The 23441-nt window shown below is 35.6% G+C and overlaps 1 protein-coding gene across 1 annotated transcript in view; it reads left to right on the forward strand.

Moving 5' to 3' along the window:
* Positions 1-23441, forward strand: part of LOC144438830 (DNA repair protein RAD50.L-like) — a 39067-nt gene that overhangs the window by 4111 nt on the left and 11515 nt on the right. Inside the window, exons 8-30 of the mRNA XM_078128011.1 lie at positions 617-676; positions 1318-1363; positions 1821-1889; positions 2615-2704; positions 3078-3138; positions 3624-3701; positions 4151-4227; positions 4443-4544; positions 5071-5140; positions 5648-5748; positions 6368-6472; positions 16373-16474; positions 17053-17165; positions 17772-17870; positions 18029-18115; positions 18795-18887; positions 19454-19579; positions 19889-20024; positions 20737-20850; positions 21313-21408; positions 21774-21921; positions 22637-22694; positions 23105-23171. Of these exons, the coding sequence (XP_077984137.1) occupies positions 617-676; positions 1318-1363; positions 1821-1889; positions 2615-2704; positions 3078-3138; positions 3624-3701; positions 4151-4227; positions 4443-4544; positions 5071-5140; positions 5648-5748; positions 6368-6472; positions 16373-16474; positions 17053-17165; positions 17772-17870; positions 18029-18115; positions 18795-18887; positions 19454-19579; positions 19889-20024; positions 20737-20850; positions 21313-21408; positions 21774-21921; positions 22637-22694; positions 23105-23171 (2098 nt within the window). The remainder of the gene's footprint in view (positions 1-616; positions 677-1317; positions 1364-1820; positions 1890-2614; positions 2705-3077; positions 3139-3623; positions 3702-4150; positions 4228-4442; positions 4545-5070; positions 5141-5647; positions 5749-6367; positions 6473-16372; positions 16475-17052; positions 17166-17771; positions 17871-18028; positions 18116-18794; positions 18888-19453; positions 19580-19888; positions 20025-20736; positions 20851-21312; positions 21409-21773; positions 21922-22636; positions 22695-23104; positions 23172-23441) is intronic.

Consider the following 23441-nt stretch of genomic DNA (forward strand, 5'->3'; position numbering starts at 1 on the left):
TTCAGTGAAATAGATTTGGTTATTAGAAATTGTTTTTCTTTTGATATGTAAACATGTCATTGAACTATCCAACAATTTACTATGGGATAGGTATCATATGCCCCATGGAAAATCCTAAGAATCCTTGGAAATATTGAATATGCTCCTGGAAAATCTCGGAAGATGAAAATTGATGACATTAAGTTAATTAACCATGTGATGAGTATTCTTAGTTGAGTATTTTTATCACATTTTCTGTAGTATATCTTTTGCTGTGTGGTCATGAGTCACTATTCAAGAAACGAGGAGCAGTACATGTATAAGATAAGATCAAAGTCAAGCTGTAATCTATAGGTTTGCAGTGTTTTTGCTAAGGTTTGGGAACCCCGGTAACAGAAAGGGGGAAAGAGGTAAAACTGGTAGTGCTTCCCATGCAATGTGTCATAGTTTAGGTGGGGAACCCCGGTAAAATGATGTGGGAACCCCGGTAGATTTTACCTACTTACCGCCCTTAAATAAAACACTGGGTTTGGTAGTCAGTTAGGTATATGTAAAAGGCACATTTAGTTTGTCTCATTCCTTTGAACATCAACTTGTGGATTATTGTCCATGTATTTTGTATTGTTTGTCTTTGCAGGCCTCTCAGTGAAGGCAAAGCCTTGAAAGGAAAATTTGATGAGATTTTTGCTGCAACAAGGTAGGTGGTATGTTTCTAGGATTGTATATATAACCAAAGATCTCCATTATCCATAGCACTGATGTATATGTAGAAACTCTTGTTTGCATTGTCGGGCCTGGGTGACTGTAGGATAGACTGTGAACTGACTGGGGAAGCCTTGACAGTTCTACAGCAACGTGATATGAAGTGTGCAACATAACCCTTTCACATAGTCCAAAACCTGAACAGAATTCTTTAGAAATGTATGGCTCTGTATATGTTTGTGTCTCTCTGTATAAATAATTGCTGGGAGCAATTTCATATGGATGAGGGTTGGGTATTATTTTGGATTTTTTAATTTATAAAAGAATTTTATGATGGCTTTTTAGGTCATAAATCATTGCGAAACAACATAGACCAAGTCTGTGTTTGTAAATCAATACATTGCAAAAGATTAATAAATGTGTAAAATATTTTTTATTCTGTGTACAAACTTTTTACACATGTTGTAGCATTTTGCAATGTATTGAGTTACAAACACAGACTTGGTCTATGTGTTTCACATTATTTTTTCAAGTAGGAAAATATAGGAAAGTTGTTTTATAAATCCAAAATCCAAAATAAATACCCAATTGTCATCCATGTGGCCACTTTGAACATATTTTCTTTTGCCAAATTAGGTACATTAAAGCTTTGGATTGTATTAAGAAGTTCAGACAAGAACAGGTAAAAATAATATTTTAGTTTCGGAATGTAGAAAGTAGATTACTCATACGTCATGCTGAGAAGAGGCTGTGGAAAAACATTTTCAGTCATATAAACTGATGATCAAACATTGTAACAACATTTTAGCATTGATTATTGCTGGAGAATGTTGGTATTTGTGTAGTTATGGTCTTTATGTATTTGTACACATAGATGTGTTATTATATATCTGTCTGTTTTGTATCACTTTTTAGATTGTTAAGATAATAACTATTATTGCTCATACTGGAGGCCACTGGCCTTAAAGTAAAACATTGCTGAGAAAAAATTAAACATGTCGAAGGGCTTGAAAAACAAGAAAACACATAACATACATGTGTACTGTGAAATGAGCTTACAATCATTCATTCTATTTGAGATGAGCTGGTTTGGCAATAGCAGTCAGTTTTTATTTTGCATTTGGTGTATATTTAAACAGAATGTTACAATCCGTGAATATCAAGCTGAGATCAAGTACCTTAAACAAAACAAGGAGAAAGCATCTGAGGTGAATATAAATTTATTTTACTCATTGTGGTATGATCTAGTGATTCAGGTCACTGAATTTGTCAAATTAAAAACAAGACAAATGACAGATATCGACAAAACTTATCAAACACATCATGTTCAAGAAAAGCATAAATATACATGTTATTAACTGAACTTTTCAAAGAAGATATATTGTATAATATTGGACTTATAAAACCAATTGTTTATAAATCACTCTATTCAAAAGATATTTTGATTTGATTAGAATATTTTATTAACCAAAACAACTGCCTTGGTGTTAAAAAAAAAATTAAACAACTAAACAAGACAAAAATATACACAGAAAGTGATACAGAACAATAGAATACAACCTAAATCATGATAAAATATAAAATATACCAAAATTATATTGTCAATTATATGCATAATGTATTTGGACCAACTAGATGTACTACCATGAAGTTCACATACTTTTGAATTCATAATCATAATATTCATAATAATTCATATCTTAATGATAGGACATTGTTTTCTTTTGATATAGTATCTGCCAGTGATTGTTTTGTCCCAGAATGTAGGAAAAGTGTTGTTTTTGTAAGTGGTCATTCCACAACACACTTCACACACAGGCATTTTTTTTCATCTACAGTAACTATCTCACAATACCTAATCCTGTTACTAGTATACTTCATGAAATGATTTTGATCGTTTAGTATAGTACTAAAATACCTTGTTTTCTCCTAGATTCAAGACAACTTGTCCAAGTCTGAAGCAAGATTAGCAGCCACAAAGGAGACGATTAAAAAATTGAAAGATCAACTGGAACCTGTAGAGGTAGACAGTATAATTTTCATTATTTTGGGAGATACTTTACATTTATTTCATGGGCAAAATTATATTGTCAATAGATATTTAGAGATATAGATTTTAGTATGTTATGTGAGTAAATATTGTTGACCTGACTTTTAGATCTATTTTTGTACTATAAACTCTGGATCTGGTCAATAATTGATTCAAATCACCATATCTTCAAACCTTGTGACCAAGGAAAGGCCACATGGATTTAAAGTGGTAAGCTAGCCAATACATAGGTACCTAGGGAGAGGGGTGAAAAGGGCTTTGATTATTTCTCTCTGTTAGCAACTTTGATATCTCTGTACACCTGCAGATATTCCTAATGATAGTATGTGACTGTTTTTGTTTGTAGGAAAAGCTGGATGAAATTGGACAAAAAGAAGAACACATTTTCCAGGTTGAGAAAAAGATAGGTAGGTATTTCTTCATTTCTATTGTAAGTGTTATTGGTATATCATACACAGGGAAAAATTTTCAGTCATGTGTGCATTCCTGCCACAGTCCTGCAGCAGGAATGCTGCTGGACTGTGGCAGCCAAAAAGAGTCAGTCCTGCTGCGAGACTGAAAATTCAGGACTGCACGCATGTCTGAAATTCAGGACTGCACGCATGACTGAAATTCAGGACTGCGCGCATGTCTGAAATTCAGGACTGCGCGCATGTCTGAAATTCAAGACTGTGTTCATAGCTGAATTTCAGGATTGCTTTAGGATTGTGCATGGCTGAAATTCAGGACTGTTTCAGGAGTGTGTGCATGGTTTAAAGTTTCACAATGCCAGACTTCTCATCCTGTGTTACTACAGTTTTAGTGTTTAGTAATATAGATGAGCTCATTTTCCACTTTATGTAATAATTGGATTGCCAAGCAACTTGAATCATCTTCTTGTATTTATCTACAGAAAACCTTGGGAGTGGTAAGAAAGAAATGGAAAAGAACCAACGAGAATTGGAAGATAAAATAGAGAATTTCTTTCAAGGTATGCATTGTTCTGTTACCCACTCACAGACAGTTATATTATTTCAAAATGTTTGAATTCTTATTCTGTACTTCTCTTGATATTCAATTTACAAGTTTCACTTATCTTTTGAAAATCAGATGTGATACAAAGTCCACAAGTTATGTGGGTTTTAAATATCCTGTTTAGTTTTGTGTGTCAAAGCTTTATTGACCCCAGAAATGTTTGTTGAGGAATCTTGGTTTTTAAAGCTTTATCAAGCACCAGAAATTTTTTATGAGAAGTCTGTTTCAAAACTTTATCAAGTGCCAGAAATTTTATGGAGTCTGTGTTTTAAAGCTTTATTGACCACCAGGAAGATATGATATTGTACAGCTATAGTACAGAGTAGTACATGTAAGTGTAAAAACCTACCTCTAATCATCCAAATACTGTATGTAAATTTGTCTCTATTATATCTCCTTTGACAGGATCTGTTGAAGAACTTCGGGAATTGTACAATAAACATCAAAATAGAATGTACGATAAAGAAGATACATTACAGAGGGTAAGAAACTTTCTCAATTTTATTTACAAGTTTTCAAATGGTTTCAGTAAAATACCAAATAAATCCACATATCAACTTTGCTGTTTTCCCCACCTGAGAGCAAGGTCACAGGAGCAGTAAAATGTAATGTCTCATGATTGAAACACCAAGCCTACATCATTTTAGCTATAAGTACTTTAGACATTTAGTAATTATGATAAAACATTATATTACAGGCCAGCAGTGAGTTGGATCATCTAAACAGAGAAGTACAAAAATGTAATGAAGAACAAACTGAACTGTTAATGGAACAGGGAAAACTTGAACAAGAGGCAAAGGTATAATAATTTGAGTTACATTTATGATCATAACAGACCCTCGTAATAGCGTCATAAATATTCTCTCAACTTGTACCGATACTTATAGATTGAATTTTCAGATATCATACACCTGTCTTCTCTAATGAAAACATTAAATTCTAGTACTATATGACTAACTTTAAAAAAAAAAAAAAATTTATGATGATATCCTAATATCATCTCTACATACAGTGTGGAGTAGTTGAAGTATATTTATGCAAAGTTAAGGGGGAGAATTTTAAACATACAACACACATAAAAACACCAAATTCAATATGAAAGTTGGACTCGATATGAGTATTAAAGAATGATTTTACATCTATTTGCTGAATACTTGAAACATTTGTTACAGTACATTGTATTGGTATTTCAATATACCTTAGTATTCTCTGGAGATACTTCATGATCCTTAAATGGTTTAAAAGTACCTAGTTTGGTTGGGGGTGGGGGTGGGGTGTCTTCAACATAGAATTATTTATCTAGTGATACTTATTTTGTATTACAGCAACATCAACAAAATGTTCACAGAAGAGACACATTGATAAAATCCATTGCAGCTGAAATGGAGTTTGAAGGTTTGATTTATACACTCTCAGTTTGTGTAATTGTTAACATGTTTATTGTAAGAAATACCATCATTAAATGATTGTTTTTGGAGCTTGGACAATCAAGACCGCCAAGAGAGTCAAAAAGTCAATACCTTTTTAACATCGTATCAAACTAGTTATTGTAGGGAGTGTCATATTTGGCACTAACCACTTTAACCTGTTTTAGTGACATAAATTGACTAACCATATCACTGACACTTCTTTGAGTTTTCCAGAAGACTTTCAACTGATTATGAAAGAAATCCACTCTATAATGTTGAAGTAAGAATTTAATATTTTCGCAACGAATCCAAGTTTTACTTCTGCCACCAATGATGTTCAACTAAAATTATTTGAAGATACTAGTATATCTTTGAAATGAGCACAGAAGAATATTTGTATTTCTACCAGATATTGAAGTCATCACCATTAGAACGGTCACCCTGTACTGTTCTATGTCAATTATCTAATTTCATGGTTATTATTTGTTTACAGGTTTTGAAAGTCTGCCATTTAGTAGTGTACAAGTGAGTAGATTTATGGATAATTTGAAGAGAAGATTAGAACAGTATGTAGAGGATATGAAGAAAACTAAGGTTAGTCTCAAGTATCTCATCCTGATTTCAGTCATCAGTGTCTTGAATGTGCCATCGGTTTCATGTTTGAATACGTCATATTCAAGTTACCAAAGTTATGACCATTTTGAAGATGAGCATTGCCAGAGGGCCCCCCAGATTTGGTGAATTTTTTGACTAAAATTTTCGCCATGGCTGCTGACCATTTGGCAATGCATGAAACAGTGATAACTTGAGACTGCATTGCATTTAGGAGCATTGCTGTTTTAGTTAGGCATGTTTTGATTACTTGTAGTCACTTACAGCACTCCTAGTGGCCTAACTATGAAATATTTTGTCTTTCTGATAACCAGAATATAGCACATTGGAAATGTTCTAACTTTTCCTTGATGTATGGAGTGTTTGGATGTAAGACTTAACCATATTCTTCTAAAGATATGTTTGATGAAATGTGAAAGAAAAAAGTAAATCCAGCAGAAAGATAACCAAAACTAAGTGATTTCACAAGCATACGAGTTGCTAAGGTGATATAGAGTTTGCATTGATGCTATGAGTGATGTGACATGATAAGACTTGCACCATTACTGTTGAACGGGTTTGTGCATTAGAACTCACAATGCCATGTGGTGTTATTTTTCAGAAACAATATGAAGAGAAGGAAGCAACCCTGCAGAGACAGATAGATGATATGAGAGATACTAAGACAAAACTGGAACACAATGAACGAATCAAGAAAGAAACTATTGTAAGTATAGTGATTTGAGTTTGTGAAAATTATACCAATGAGGGTTAGTTGCAGAGACACTTGTCTGCAAGTGAGTGTTAGTTGCAGACACTTGTCTGAAAGTGAGTGTTAGTTGTAGAGAGACACTTGTCTGAAAGTGAGTGTTAGTTGCAGACACTTGTCTGAAAGTGAGTGTTAGTTGCACACACTTGTCTGAAAGTGAGTGTTAGTTGCAGACACTTGTCTGAAAGTGAGTGTTAGTTGCACACACTTGTCTGAAAGTGAGTGTTAGTTGCAGACACTTGTCTGAAAGTGAGTGTTAGTTGCACACACTTGTCTGAAAGTGAGTGTTAGTTGCACACACTTGTCTGAAAATGAGTGTTAGTTGTAGAGACACTTGTCTGAAAGTGAGTGTTAGTTGTAGAGACACTTGTCTGAAAGTGAGTGTTAGTTGTAGAGACACTTGTCTGAAAATGAGTGTTAGTTGTAGAGACACTTGTCTGAAAGTGAGTGTTAGTTGTAGAGACACTTGTCTAAAAGTGAGTGTTAGTTGTAGAGACACTTGTCTGAAAGTGAGTGTTAGTTGTAGAGACACTTGTCTAAAAGTGAGTGTTAGTTGTAGAGACACTTGTCTGAAAGTGAGTGTTAGTTGCACACACTTGTCTGAAAATGAGTGTTAGTTGTAGAGACACTTGTCTAAAAGTGAGTGTTAGTTGTAGAGACACTTGTCTGAAAGTGAGTGTTAGTTGTAGAGACACTTGTCTAAAAGTGAGTGTTAGTTGTAGACACTTGTCTAAAAGTGAGTGTTAGTTGTAGAGACACTTGTCTGAAAGTGAGTGTTAGTTGTAGAGACACTTGTCTGAAAGTGAGTGTTAGTTGTAGAGACACTTGTCTAAAAGTGAGTGTTAGTTGTAGAGACACTTGTCTAAAAGTGAGTGTTAGTTGTAGAGACACTTGTCTGAAAGTGAGTGTTAGTTGTAGAGACACTTGTCTAAAAGTGAGTGTTAGTTGTAGAGACACTTGTCTAAAAGTGAGTGTTAGTTGTAGAGACACTTGTCTGAAAGTGAGTGTTAGTTGTAGAGACACTTGTCTAAAAGTGAGTGTTAGTTGTAGAGACACTTGTCTGAAAGTGAGTGTTAGTTGTAGAGACACTTGTCTGAAAGTGAGTGTTAGTTGCAGACACTTGTCTAAAAGTGAGTGTTAGTTGTAGAGACACTTGTCTAAAAGTGAGTGTTAGTTGTAGAGACACTTGTCTAAAAGTGAGTGTTAGTTGTAGAGACACTTGTCTAAAAGTGAGTGTTAGTTGTAGAGACACTTGTCTGAAAGTGAGTGTTAGTTGTAGAGACACTTGTCTGAAAGTGAGTGTTAGTTGCAGACACTTGTCTAAAAGTGAGTGTTAGTTGTAGAGACACTTGTCTAAAAGTGAGTGTTAGTTGTAGAGACACTTGTCTGAAAGTGAGTGTTAGTTGTAGAGACACTTGTCTGAAAGTGAGTGTTAGTTGTAGAGACACTTGTCTGAAAGTGAGTGTTAGTTGTAGAGACACTTGTCTGAAAATGAGTGTTAGTTGTAGAGACACTTGTCTGAAAGTGAGTGTTAGTTGTAGAGACACTTGTCTAAAAGTGAGTGTTAGTTGTAGAGACACTTGTCTGAAAGTGAGTGTTAGTTGTAGAGACACTTGTCTAAAAGTGAGTGTTAGTTGTAGAGACACTTGTCTAAAAGTGAGTGTTGTAGAGACACTTGTCTGAAAGTGAGTGTTAGTTGCACACACTTGTCTGAAAATGAGTGTTAGTTGTAGAGACACTTGTCTAAAAGTGAGTGTTAGTTGTAGAGACACTTGTCTGAAAGTGAGTGTTAGTTGTAGAGACACTTGTCTAAAAGTGAGTGTTAGTTGTAGAGACACTTGTCTAAAAGTGAGTGTTAGTTGTAGAGACACTTGTCTGAAAGTGAGTGTTAGTTGTAGAGACACTTGTCTAAAAGTGAGTGTTAGTTGTAGAGACACTTGTCTAAAAGTGAGTGTTAGTTGTAGAGACACTTGTCTGAAAGTGAGTGTTAGTTGTAGAGACACTTGTCTAAAAGTGAGTGTTAGTTGTAGAGACACTTGTCTAAAAGTGAGTGTTAGTTGTAGAGACACTTGTCTGAAAGTGAGTGTTAGTTGTAGAGACACTTGTCTGAAAGTGAGTGTTAGTTGTAGAGACACTTGTCTGAAAGTGAGTGTTAGTTGCAGACACTTGTCTAAAAGTGAGTGTTAGTTGTAGAGACACTTGTCTAAAAGTGAGTGTTAGTTGTAGAGACACTTGTCTAAAAGTGAGTGTTAGTTGTAGAGACACTTGTCCAAAAGTGAGTGTTAGTTGTAGAGACACTTGTCTGAAAGTGAGTGTTAGTTGTAGAGACACTTGTCTGAAAGTGAGTGTTAGTTGTAGAGACACTTGTCTAAAAGTGAGTGTTAGTTGTAGAGACACTTGTCTAAAAGTGAGTGTTAGTTGTAGAGACACTTGTCTGAAAGTGAGTGTTAGTTGTAGAGACACTTGTCTGAAAGTGAGTGTTAGTTGCAGACACTTGTCTAAAAGTGAGTGTTAGTTGTAGAGACACTTGTCTAAAAGTGAGTGTTAGTTGTAGAGACACTTGTCTGAAAGTGAGTGTTAGTTGTAGAGACACTTGTCTGAAAGTGAGTGTTAGTTGCAGACACTTGTCTAAAAGTGAGTGTTAGTTGTAGAGACACTTGTCTAAAAGTGAGTGTTAGTTGTAGAGACACTTGTCTAAAAGTGAGTGTTAGTTGTAGAGACACTTGTCTAAAAGTGAGTGTTAGTTGTAGAGACACTTGTCTGAAAGTGAGTGTTAGTTGTAGAGACACTTGTCTGAAAGTGAGTGTTAGTTGCAGACACTTGTCTAAAAGTGAGTGTTAGTTGTAGAGACACTTGTCTAAAAGTGAGTGTTAGTTGTAGAGACACTTGTCTGAAAGTGAGTGTTAGTTGTAGAGACACTTGTCTGAAAGTGAGTGTTAGTTGTAGAGACACTTGTCTGAAAGTGAGTGTTAGTTGTAGAGACACTTGTCTGAAAGTGAGTGTTAGTTGTAGAGACACTTGTCTAAAAGTGAGTGTTAGTTGTAGAGACACTTGTCTGAAAGTGAGTGTTAGTTGTAGAGACACTTGTCTAAAAGTGAGTGTTAGTTGTAGAGACACTTGTCTAAAAGTGAGTGTTGTAGAGACACTTGTCTGAAAGTGAGTGTTAGTTGCACACACTTGTCTGAAAGTGAGTGTTAGTTGCACACACTTGTCTGAAAGTGAGTGTTAGTTGCAGACACTTGTCTGAAAGTGAGTGTTAGTTGCACACACTTGTCTGAAAGTGAGTGTTAGTTGCACACACTTGTCTGAAAATGAGTGTTAGTTGTAGAGACACTTGTCTGAAAGTGAGTGTTAGTTGTAGAGACACTTGTCTGAAAGTGAGTGTTAGTTGTAGAGACACTTGTCTGAAAATGAGTGTTAGTTGTAGAGACACTTGTCTGAAAGTGAGTGTTAGTTGTAGAGACACTTGTCTAAAAGTGAGTGTTAGTTGTAGAGACACTTGTCTGAAAGTGAGTGTTAGTTGTAGAGACACTTGTCTAAAAGTGAGTGTTAGTTGTAGAGACACTTGTCTGAAAGTGAGTGTTAGTTGCACACACTTGTCTGAAAATGAGTGTTAGTTGTAGAGACACTTGTCTAAAAGTGAGTGTTAGTTGTAGAGACACTTGTCTGAAAGTGAGTGTTAGTTGTAGAGACACTTGTCTAAAAGTGAGTGTTAGTTGTAGACACTTGTCTAAAAGTGAGTGTTAGTTGTAGAGACACTTGTCTGAAAGTGAGTGTTAGTTGTAGAGACACTTGTCTAAAAGTGAGTGTTAGTTGTAGAGACACTTGTCTAAAAGTGAGTGTTAGTTGTAGAGACACTTGTCTGAAAGTGAGTGTTATTTGTAGAGACACTTGTCTAAAAGTGAGTGTTAGTTGTAGAGACACTTGTCTAAAAGTGAGTGTTAGTTGTAGAGACACTTGTCTGAAAGTGAGTGTTAGTTGTAGAGACACTTGTCTAAAAGTGAGTGTTAGTTGTAGAGACACTTGTCTGAAAGTGAGTGTTAGTTGTAGAGACACTTGTCTGAAAGTGAGTGTTAGTTGCAGACACTTGTCTAAAAGTGAGTGTTAGTTGTAGAGACACTTGTCTAAAAGTGAGTGTTAGTTGTAGAGACACTTGTCTAAAAGTGAGTGTTAGTTGTAGAGACACTTGTCTAAAAGTGAGTGTTAGTTGTAGAGACACTTGTCTGAAAGTGAGTGTTAGTTGTAGAGACACTTGTCTGAAAGTGAGTGTTAGTTGCAGACACTTGTCTAAAAGTGAGTGTTAGTTGTAGAGACACTTGTCTAAAAGTGAGTGTTAGTTGTAGAGACACTTGTCTGAAAGTGAGTGTTAGTTGTAGAGACACTTGTCTGAAAGTGAGTGTTAGTTGTAGAGACACTTGTCTGAAAGTGAGTGTTAGTTGTAGAGACACTTGTCTGAAAATGAGTGTTAGTTGTAGAGACACTTGTCTGAAAGTGAGTGTTAGTTGTAGAGACACTTGTCTAAAAGTGAGTGTTAGTTGTAGAGACACTTGTCTGAAAGTGAGTGTTAGTTGTAGAGACACTTGTCTAAAAGTGAGTGTTAGTTGTAGAGACACTTGTCTAAAAGTGAGTGTTGTAGAGACACTTGTCTGAAAGTGAGTGTTAGTTGCACACACTTGTCTGAAAATGAGTGTTAGTTGTAGAGACACTTGTCTAAAAGTGAGTGTTAGTTGTAGAGACACTTGTCTAAAAGTGAGTGTTAGTTGTAGAGACACTTGTCTGAAAGTGAGTGTTAGTTGTAGAGACACTTGTCTAAAAGTGAGTGTTAGTTGTAGAGACACTTGTCTGAAAGTGAGTGTTAGTTGTAGAGACACTTGTCTAAAAGTGAGTGTTAGTTGTAGAGACACTTGTCTAAAAGTGAGTGTTGTAGAGACACTTGTCTGAAAGTGAGTGTTAGTTGCACACACTTGTCTGAAAATGAGTGTTAGTTGTAGAGACACTTGTCTAAAAGTGAGTGTTAGTTGTAGAGACACTTGTCTAAAAGTGAGTGTTAGTTGTAGAGACACTTGTCTGAAAGTGAGTGTTAGTTGTAGAGACACTTGTCTGAAAGTGAGTGTTAGTTGCAGACACTTGTCTAAAAGTGAGTGTTAGTTGTAGAGACACTTGTCTAAAAGTGAGTGTTAGTTGTAGAGACACTTGTCTGAAAGTGAGTGTTAGTTGTAGAGACACTTGTCTGAAAGTGAGTGTTAGTTGTAGAGACACTTGTCTGAAAGTGAGTGTTAGTTGTAGAGACACTTGTCTGAAAGTGAGTGTTAGTTGTAGAGACACTTGTCTAAAAGTGAGTGTTAGTTGTAGAGACACTTGTCTGAAAGTGAGTGTTAGTTGTAGAGACACTTGTCTAAAAGTGAGTGTTAGTTGTAGAGACACTTGTCTAAAAGTGAGTGTTGTAGAGACACTTGTCTGAAAGTGAGTGTTAGTTGCACACACTTGTCTGAAAGTGAGTGTTAGTTGCACACACTTGTCTGAAAGTGAGTGTTAGTTGCAGACACTTGTCTGAAAGTGAGTGTTAGTTGCACACACTTGTCTGAAAGTGAGTGTTAGTTGCACACACTTGTCTGAAAATGAGTGTTAGTTGTAGAGACACTTGTCTGAAAGTGAGTGTTAGTTGTAGAGACACTTGTCTGAAAGTGAGTGTTAGTTGTAGAGACACTTGTCTGAAAATGAGTGTTAGTTGTAGAGACACTTGTCTGAAAGTGAGTGTTAGTTGTAGAGACACTTGTCTAAAAGTGAGTGTTAGTTGTAGAGACACTTGTCTGAAAGTGAGTGTTAGTTGTAGAGACACTTGTCTAAAAGTGAGTGTTAGTTGTAGAGACACTTGTCTGAAAGTGAGTGTTAGTTGCACACACTTGTCTGAAAATGAGTGTTAGTTGTAGAGACACTTGTCTAAAAGTGAGTGTTAGTTGTAGAGACACTTGTCTGAAAGTGAGTGTTAGTTGTAGAGACACTTGTCTAAAAGTGAGTGTTAGTTGTAGACACTTGTCTAAAAGTGAGTGTTAGTTGTAGAGACACTTGTCTGAAAGTGAGTGTTAGTTGTAGAGACACTTGTCTAAAAGTGAGTGTTAGTTGTAGAGACACTTGTCTAAAAGTGAGTGTTAGTTGTAGAGACACTTGTCTGAAAGTGAGTGTTATTTGTAGAGACACTTGTCTAAAAGTGAGTGTTAGTTGTAGAGACACTTGTCTAAAAGTGAGTGTTAGTTGTAGAGACACTTGTCTGAAAGTGAGTGTTAGTTGTAGAGACACTTGTCTAAAAGTGAGTGTTAGTTGTAGAGACACTTGTCTGAAAGTGAGTGTTAGTTGTAGAGACACTTGTCTGAAAGTGAGTGTTAGTTGCAGACACTTGTCTAAAAGTGAGTGTTAGTTGTAGAGACACTTGTCTAAAAGTGAGTGTTAGTTGTAGAGACACTTGTCTAAAAGTGAGTGTTAGTTGTAGAGACACTTGTCTAAAAGTGAGTGTTAGTTGTAGAGACACTTGTCTGAAAGTGAGTGTTAGTTGTAGAGACACTTGTCTGAAAGTGAGTGTTAGTTGCAGACACTTGTCTAAAAGTGAGTGTTAGTTGTAGAGACACTTGTCTAAAAGTGAGTGTTAGTTGTAGAGACACTTGTCTGAAAGTGAGTGTTAGTTGTAGAGACACTTGTCTGAAAGTGAGTGTTAGTTGTAGAGACACTTGTCTGAAAGTGAGTGTTAGTTGTAGAGACACTTGTCTGAAAGTGAGTGTTAGTTGTAGAGACACTTGTCTAAAAGTGAGTGTTAGTTGTAGAGACACTTGTCTGAAAGTGAGTGTTAGTTGTAGAGACACTTGTCTAAAAGTGAGTGTTAGTTGTAGAGACACTTGTCTAAAAGTGAGTGTTGTAGAGACACTTGTCTGAAAGTGAGTGTTAGTTGCACACACTTGTCTGAAAATGAGTGTTAGTTGTAGAGACACTTGTCTAAAAGTGAGTGTTAGTTGTAGAGACACTTGTCTGAAAGTGAGTGTTAGTTGTAGAGACACTTGTCTAAAAGTGAGTGTTAGTTGTAGAGACACTTGTCTAAAAGTGAGTGTTAGTTGTAGAGACACTTGTCTGAAAGTGAGTGTTAGTTGTAGAGACACTTGTCTGAAAGTGAGTGTTAGTTGTAGAGACACTTGTCTGAAAGTGAGTGTTAGTTGTAGAGACACTTGTCTGAAAGTGAGTGTTAGTTGTAGAGACACTTGTCTAAAAGTGAGTGTTAGTTGTAGAGACACTTGTCTAAAAGTGAGTGTTAGTTGTAGAGACACTTGTCTGAAAGTGAGTGTTAGTTGTAGAGACACTTGTCTGAAAGTGAGTGTTAGTTGTAGAGACACTTGTCTAAAAGTGAGTGTTAGTTGTAGAGACACTTGTCCAAAAGTGAGTGTTAGTTGTAGAGACACTTGTCTGAAAGTGAGTGTTAGTTGTAGAGACACTTGTCTGAAAGTGAGTGTTAGTTGTAGAGACACTTGTCTAAAAGTGAGTGTTAGTTGTAGAGACACTTGTCTAAAAGTGAGTGTTAGTTGTAGAGACACTTGTCTGAAAGTGAGTGTTAGTTGTAGAGACACTTGTCTGAAAGTGAGTGTTAGTTGCAGACACTTGTCTAAAAGTGAGTGTTAGTTGTAGAGACACTTGTCTAAAAGTGAGTGTTAGTTGTAGAGACACTTGTCTGAAAGTGAGTGTTAGTTGTAGAGACACTTGTCTGAAAGTGAGTGTTAGTTGCAGACACTTGTCTAAAAGTGAGTGTTAGTTGTAGAGACACTTGTCTAAAAGTGAGTGTTAGTTGTAGAGACACTTGTCTAAAAGTGAGTGTTAGTTGTAGAGACACTTGTCTAAAAGTGAGTGTTAGTTGTAGAGACACTTGTCTGAAAGTGAGTGTTAGTTGTAGAGACACTTGTCTGAAAGTGAGTGTTAGTTGCAGACACTTGTCTAAAAGTGAGTGTTAGTTGTAGAGACACTTGTCTAAAAGTGAGTGTTAGTTGTAGAGACACTTGTCTGAAAGTGAGTGTTAGTTGTAGAGACACTTGTCTGAAAGTGAGTGTTAGTTGTAGAGACACTTGTCTGAAAGTGAGTGTTAGTTGTAGAGACACTTGTCTGAAAGTGAGTGTTAGTTGTAGAGACACTTGTCTAAAAGTGAGTGTTAGTTGTAGAGACACTTGTCTGAAAGTGAATGTTAGTTGTAGAGACACTTGTCTAAAAGTGAGTGTTAGTTGTAGAGACACTTGTCTAAAAGTGAGTGTTGTAGAGACACTTGTCTGAAAGTGAGTGTTAGTTGCACACACTTGTCTGAAAATGAGTGTTAGTTGTAGAGACACTTGTCTAAAAGTGAGTGTTAGTTGTAGAGACACTTGTCTGAAAGTGAGTGTTAGTTGTAGAGACACTTGTCTAAAAGTGAGTGTTAGTTGTAGAGACACTTGTCTAAAAGTGAGTGTTAGTTGTAGAGACACTTGTCTGAAAGTGAGTGTTAGTTGTAGAGACACTTGTCTAAAAGTGAGTGTTAGTTGTAGAGACACTTGTCTAAAAGTGAGTGTTAGTTGTAGAGACACTTGTCTAAAAGTGAGTGTTAGTTGTAGAGACACTTGTCTAAAAGTGAGTGTTAGTTGTAGAGACACTTGTCTGAAAGTGAGTGTTAGTTGTAGAGACACTTGTCTAAAAGTGAGTGTTAGTTGTAGAGACACTTGTCTAAAAGTGAGTGTTAGTTGTAGAGACACTTGTCTGAAAGTGAGTGTTAGTTGTAGAGACACTTGTCTAAAAGTGAGTGTTAGTTGTAGAGACACTTGTCTAAAAGTGAGTGTTAGTTGTAGAGACACTTGTCTGAAAGTGAGTGTTAGTTGTAGAGACACTTGTCTGAAAGTGAGTGTTAGTTGTAGAGACACTTGTCTGAAAGTGAGTGTTAGTTGCAGACACTTGTCTAAAAGTGAGTGTTAGTTGTAGAGACACTTGTCTAAAAGTGAGTGTTAGTTGTAGAGACACTTGTCTAAAAGTGAGTGTTAGTTGTAGAGACACTTGTCCAAAAGTGAGTGTTAGTTGTAGAGACACTTGTCTGAAAGTGAGTGTTAGTTGTAGAGACACTTGTCTGAAAGTGAGTGTTAGTTGTAGAGACACTTGTCTAAAAGTGAGTGTTAGTTGTAGAGACACTTGTCTAAAAGTGAGTGTTAGTTGTAGAGACACTTGTCTGAAAGTGAGTGTTAGTTGTAGAGACACTTGTCTGAAAGTGAGTGTTAGTTGCAGACACTTGTCTAAAAGTGAGTGTTAGTTGTAGAGACACTTGTCTGAAAGTGAGTGTTAGTTGCAGACACTTGTCTAAAAGTGAGTGTTAGTTGTAGAGACACTTGTCTAAAAGTGAGTGTTAGTTGTAGAGACACTTGTCTAAAAGTGAGTGTTAGTTGTAGAGACACTTGTCTGAAAGTGAGTGTTAGTTGCAGACACTTGTCTAAAAGTGAGTGTTAGTTGTAGAGACACTTGTCTGAAAGTGAGTGTTAGTTTGACTGAAAGACGCCAAGAAAAAACTGGATCACTAAGAATGAATCAAAGAAACTGTTGTAAGTACAGAAATGTGGATTTGTCAAAACAATACAAAAAACAATAAGAAACATGAAAAGAGTATTATTTATGAAGAGACACCAATATAAAACTGAAACACAATGAAACTACTGATCTATGCAGACAGTCAAACACTATTGTTTACTCTTCTGTGGTGTGTAAAAATATAATCAACAATTTTAGTGTAAAGTGATGTTCATTATAATTTACCTTTATTTTGTTTGGATTCCTATCCATGTGTTATGTTTTAATGTTCACATCATTTCCAAAAAATAGGTAAAGAACAAGAAAGAGTTAAAAACCGTCATCACTGATTTGGATAGACTGGATGCATCAGCTCATAAACTTGTTGAACTTGAAGAAGAACTGAAAAAAGCTGTAAGTATTTGTCAGAGATAACTTAATTTTCCAAAATAATTCTTTGGACTAACAGATTTTGACATGTTGATCATTCGGGGTAAATTTATGAAACTTGGTTTGAATTCTCGTCAATGAAAGATTTCGTATTAAAAACAATATTTTTTATTAGGTGGCGACAAAAGTGGGTTAATAAAGGTCTGAAAATACTGTGTGTACAAGCATGCACGTAAAAAGCATTCGTAGGACTGAGCTGTAAATTTTTCACTGAACAATTGCATTTATTACAAATGCTCATATGCCCTCTACAGTTGGAATAGAGTCAGGCAACCTACTAAATAGTTATGAAGTGAAAGTTCCACTAACCATTCATAAAGTACAGTAGTGCAGTGCAATCAAAGGTTTAAAATAGTCACTGTTACCCATCCTATCATGTGCTGCAAGGGGTCTGACCTTAGCAGATATTGTGGTGGTCAAGTCTTATATGAGCAATTGATAGGTTAATGTCTATCACCTCAAACATTTTACCATGGTCATGCTGTTGTAGCTACATTGTGAATATGCTGTAAGACATCACATTCTGTTTTGTTCATTACCAGGAAAGGGAGCTTTCAGAAGAAGAGAAAAGCAGCAATATAGAACAACTGAAGGAAGAAGTGCGAGATTTACAGTTACAAAAGAAAGAACTAGACAGGAAGTACAGTCAAATCAAGTAAGGCATACCATAGTCATGTCATGTTTTTACTTTCTCATGTATTTGCAATATTTAACAACTACATTGTTCCCAAACAAGGTAACAGGAATGAAAAGCCCTTGACATGTAAATTCTGAGTGGCCCTATGTTGGAACCAAAAGTACATTTCAAAGTGTGGTATTTAATATTAACTTTTGTTGAAAAGAGTTGCTGGACTGAGAGAACATAATTGTAACTTTAAAAGTCGGGATCAACACTCCAAACTACAAACCAAGCCTCAAGATAGTCCTCATGATTTCTTGTGAAAAAATCCCAGGAAGGACACTTTCAGCTGCTGCAGATTGGAAAAAGACATTATTGGAAATAAAAGACCATTTATTGAAGTGATGTGTGATGTTTTGTTTGCAAGATGAAGTTAAAATATTCATTGTCTTATTATGTTGTTTCCATTAATGAAGAAATGTGTATTTAATTAAATGGTGAAGAATACTATATTAGACAGCATATATGAAAGTGTTATGGCATATGTCCAATCAAAGGTCCAGTTATGTGTTGAGGAGGGTGCTATAAAGATGCTGTAAAGTTGCTACTGGTTCATAATTTTTGCATATTCTGCCTTTCCAGTAAAGAAATGAGTATTATGACCCTGCAGTCAAGTACAAGAGCTGAACTTGAAATGCTACAGAGGGACAAGAGAACCAAAGAAGAGGAGGTGAAAAGATTGTAAGTAAATCCACTTTAAGACAGAATGAGATAAAGATAACTGGACAATTAAAAGTTAGTTTATATAGTGGGCTATGATGAATAACAATTACTTTGAAAAAATGAAAGGTTCATTCCCGATAACATTGCATTTTGACAAATTTGTAATCATTTTACAGGAGGAGTAAACATGAAGATGAAGTTACACATTTATTGGGTCATTTCCCAACTCAACATGTCAGAGCTGCCTTGTCAGAATATTTAATGTAAGTGACACTATTTCTCACTTTAACTTCTGCTTGAAATTTTACACACAGTTATACCATCTAGTCAAAATGCTGAAAAGTTTGATCACTGTAGGTCTGTTATCAGGTGCAATGGAGAGATTGGAGTCCATCTTAAACTTAAGTGAATGACTTGTAACGGTCATTATATACTTGTCATATGACATAACCCCCATGGCGGGCCATGATGCTTGGGGTGCCAGTGTGATATACTCTGGGTATTCACATAAATGCTTACTCACTTACTGTGTTCTTTGTGTCTGTACAACAGAAAACTGCAGGTACAGTACAAGTAAAGTGCAAATACCTCAAGTACTGTAACTGACACTCGCACATCATAGAGTTCTGTATTCATTACATACGTTTTTCTTGAACAGCAAATTTTTAAAAATAGAATTGCATTCATGTAGTTTCAGAATGTGCATTGAACGATCCCATTCTCATTTGCACACGGATACATTTTATGCAATGATGTTCTCAGTATTGGCCTGCAGTGCTTATTATTGTATGCATGCATAGATGCAAGTAATCACTAGTACACAATGCTATAAGCTACGTAACTTTATCTTTTGAAATGAGAGACTAAAAAATGTAGCCTAAAGCATATAATCATAAAAAAAAAGTTACTTCTTCAGGTCAAATCTTTATTTTGCTTTCACAGACAACAGAGTAGAGTAGTGAAAGAATCTGAAAGAGGTATGCAGAGGAAAAGGAATGAACTTAGTGCCAAAGAACAACAGCGAAAAATGATCAAGTAAGCAATTTTTAGAAACTAAATATGTTCTTTGTGAGCTGAAACATTTGTATGTAATGTTAATTCAAAAAGGATGTTTATCACTGAATACAGTTTTGTCAAGAGGATGACTGCCCTCAGTGTTCATCCAAAAGTATCCGCTTGTTTTTCTGACTTACTCAATGAAACTTACCCTTGTTTTTCTGACCTACTCAATGAGACTTACCCTTTGCTAAGGTTTGGGCACACCATTAACAGGAAGGGAAAAAAACTGATAAATGTAGCATAGTTTTTGATATACTGAACCATAATTTTGGTTACAAAACCCAGTAAAATTTTTGAGAAACTGGTAGATTTACCTAGTTACCACCCTCAACAAAAATACTGCTTGACGAATGATTTTATGTATATTTTTTCAATTTGAAAGAAATTTAGAACAGATCATATGAATAGTTCTTCAGTAATATTCTAATCACCTGATTTGACTATGTATACATATATCTTTTAAATCAAAACACACCCTATGTTCAAGGCAGTTCAAGATCTACTTTAATAACCCAGTGAATATACCTTCCATCTTCATGCAGAGACCAGCTAAAACAGAAAGAAGACGAATTCAGAAGTTATGAAGACAAATTATTTGAGGTTTCTGGAAGTCAGAACTTTGATGAAGAGTTGTCCGATTTGGATACTTCAATTGCAAACTTACAAGAGTAAGTTGTTTGGTGTTCAAAGTACAATATTATACTTCATAAGACATAACATAAATACAGAATTTGTGTACAGCTTGATCCAAAATACAATTTTTTTTTTATTTAAAAAAAATAAATAAATACAATTTACAATTGAAGTGGTAAGATTTATGCACAATGTTTCCTATTACCATCACCTCACTGACTTGGAGTAATGTTTGATGTACTGTCAATTGTTAGAATACATGTTATAGAAAATGTGCAAAACTTGTCAGAGATTCAAACCGTTTTGGTACAGAATTACTACTGATTCTCTACAAACATTAACAGTGAGAAAGGTGCCCTGAAGGCCAGTCAACACTTGTTTGGTCGATACACAAGAGATCTTCAGAAAGATGATCCAAGATGTCCACTCTGTCATCGTAAATTTGAACAGGAACAGGAAATACTGGAACTTATTGAAGAGGTATGTTCCAAATTTTACTACAAAAAATAATGTCTCAAGTATTCACCCAGCATATTAAATATACAGGACTGCCGTCACTTTGGGGTGTACAGCTACATGCAAGTTTGTGTAACCCATCTGTTCTGTGAGAATGAATGTTCATGTATTCTGGGTTCATAGGTACAAATGAAAATATCAACTCACTGAAACAAACGATTTGGACTGTGAGTAGAAATTGTCATTTGTAACTGTGTTATGGTTGAAAGATGTAAGAAAAAGTACAGTAACAGCAGTGCCTTTCGCATCAATTGGCACGACAGGACAGGACAGAGATCAGACATCACAGGACAGGGGACAGGATAGAGGATGGAACAGGACAGGATAGGACATTGAATAGGCATGACATGACATGACAGGGGATTGGACAGGACAGGACAGGACAGAACACAGGGCAGCACAGCACCATCATAAAACAGAAAAGTAAACTATAAATGTGTAATGTAAATTTTTAAGAAATGGGCGAAAGGCTAGAAAATAGTTTGAGTAAAAAAGCAATGATGCTAGCCACTAGAGATTGATATCATCATAATCAGACTAGGGACACTTAGTGTATATCAATTGAATGTCATGACATTACAATATATGTCAGCTGATCCAGTCAAACTTTGAAAAAAAAGATACTTTGATACATGTGCGCATTTTAAATCATGTTGTTGGGTGTGTTTTTTTATAGTTGCAATCAAAGTTACGAAGAGTGCCAGAGAATTTGACAAAGAAGAAAAATGAAATTGAGAAACAAGAAAATAGGAAGAATGCTATGATCCAACTCAAACCAGTCAAACAATCTGTAAGTTCATTTGTGTTTGTATAAGTTTATTTTATGTTGTCATTTAAACTGTATAATGTCAAAATATTGCAGTGAGAAAGTGATATATGAGAGGGTATGTGTGTGTGTGTGTGTGTGTGTGTGTGTGTGTGTGTGTGTGTGTGTGTGTGTGTGTGTGTGTGTGTGTGTGTGTGGGGATGATCCTGTGACATACTTGTACCCATCTATATAAAACAAACGATATTTATAGAATACTTTCAGGACATACTGGAAGATACGCCATGAATTCTGAGTTGAAACATGCAAACAACCCACACATTGACAAGGATAGGGTAACAAATAAAACATACAGAGAGAAGGGTGAAAAGATTTACTAACATACTTTACTGTGGTATCCTTGATGATTTACTCAAAATATTCACTCAGAAGTTGTAAAAGTTGTAAATAGTCTTAGCTTTAATTTATATATCTCAACTTCTACAGATGAAGAAGCTGTCAGATCAAGATATTCCATCACTGAAGTCCAAGCTGTCATCTCTAAATAGCGAAGTAGAGAAGTTAAGACAGGATATCAATGAGGTTGGTACCACAGGTTACACAGAAATGAGTAGATATACAACTGTGTCTGAATGACATGAAATATTTTAGAATAATAGAATTATACACACAAACTTATTTCAAGCAAAAATGGTGAAAGTAATAGTGATTCTGAACATTTTGATTCATATTTTGAGCACTGCTGAATCTATGTCGTAGGCACTTGTTGTTATGACATGGAAAAATCAAGGTATAAATCCTGTATTTTCTGTCCGAAGGCACACAACTTGGCTTGCGCATGCTATATTACTTGTTCATTGTAAAGATGCAAATCTCTTGGGATCTTGATGATTGTCCCATCTGGTATTCTCAGTGTATTTTACACCTGTTTGTCTTTCTTTTGACAGTCAGAGGATGGACTCTCTTTGTTACAAGTTGATGAAAGTACTGCCAAGGATATTGAACCTGATGCACAGATGATTGATAAAACACAAGCTGAGATTACAAGACTGGAAAGGAAGATAGTAGAGAAGCAGTCTAAGCTGACTGGAGGTGGTAAGAATTATGCTTTGATTATCAGAATTGAAACTGCAGAAATATTAAGTAACTTAAAACTGTACTAGCTGTAACTGGATTATTTTTTTCGATCAGACGACCTGTAATATATTCACTAAATTAGAGGTTGATTTTGTAGTACAGTAATAGGTTGAAATCTCAATCACATTGGGTGCACTGGTTTTAGAGTGCAGATCTAAAAATCAATTCGATTGGATTTTATATTTCATCATGTGTACAGCTACACAAATATGTTTACCCGCAAGTGATGGGTGTACGATAATAGGAATGAGTCATTATGTCTAATAAAATAGTTGTAAAAATGATCCAGTTGCAGCTTTTAGACACAATGTAAGTATTTAGAACAGAAAACTATACAAGACTTCAGATAAGTCCCCATGGACTTCAGCTGTTCAGAATGAAACATTGGCAGTGAGGCACCACCTGGTTAATCGAAAATTCCAAGACAATCAAAAAAAAAGAAAAAAAAAGTAACTTATAAAAACTTACTGTAACAATAACTTTTTTTGATTGACAGTCACTCTAACCATTTGAGCATCAAAAATTCACAAGTCTTCCATTATTCTTCATTTTGACATCTTTGAATTAAAATGAAAAGTTTGATTATAAAAAATCTTACGTAATTTCATTTTAATATTTAGATGAATTGTAAGTTACTGTAAACATGTTAACATATGACATTTTGTATTTTCAGATTCTGGACGCACTATGCAACAAGTGGATGCAGAGAAGAAAGAACTTGAACTTGAGCTGTAAGTTACTGAAGTAGTGATAACAACCTGATTGTTTGTGACATGAGGATACTTACTGTGTGAAAACAGTGGCCATGTTTTGAAAACTTCATTGCTGTTATCTTTAATTTGTCGATAGTGGACATAAAAACCCATTTAGACCAGTCTAAAGGTTATAATTCATTTACAACACTCCATAACACAACACAACACAACACAACACAACACAACACAACACAACACAACACACAGTAATGATTATTTACGGTGCCTCAGTCAAAAGCAAATGGATGTTAATTCCTGGGAACACAATGCTGAAGTTAATCATGATAAAAAAATGAAGTTGGAATTAAACACCAATCCAAGAGTCCAGCCCAGTGGCCCAGCCCTGGTTTTAGGAATAAATTATTTACTTTCCACTTTGTTGACAGTGATACAGTGAACAGAAATCTGGATCACAAGAGACAGGCAATCCAAGAAAAATCAGAAGCTCTACAGGTAAGTAGTCAGAGTATGTTATGTAGAGAGAAGACTTATTATCAATGTCAAGGTTTACAATGTCATTTGATAGTTCTTCTTATCAGTGTCAAGGTTTGCAATGTCACTTGATTCCTCACTTTTAGAAATGAACCCCATCTTAGGTGACGTGTACATAGATTGTTTCTTTTATTATGACTCTACAACTGTAGTTAAGTCATCGTGGTCAAATGGTTAGAGTGGTTGGTTTGCCATATATACATGGTGCAGGTTTGAGTCTTGTCGCTGCTG

Source organism: Glandiceps talaboti, chromosome 8, assembly GCF_964340395.1.
Source record: "Glandiceps talaboti chromosome 8, keGlaTala1.1, whole genome shotgun sequence".
In the NCBI taxonomy this organism is placed as follows: domain Eukaryota; kingdom Metazoa; phylum Hemichordata; class Enteropneusta; family Spengelidae; genus Glandiceps; species Glandiceps talaboti.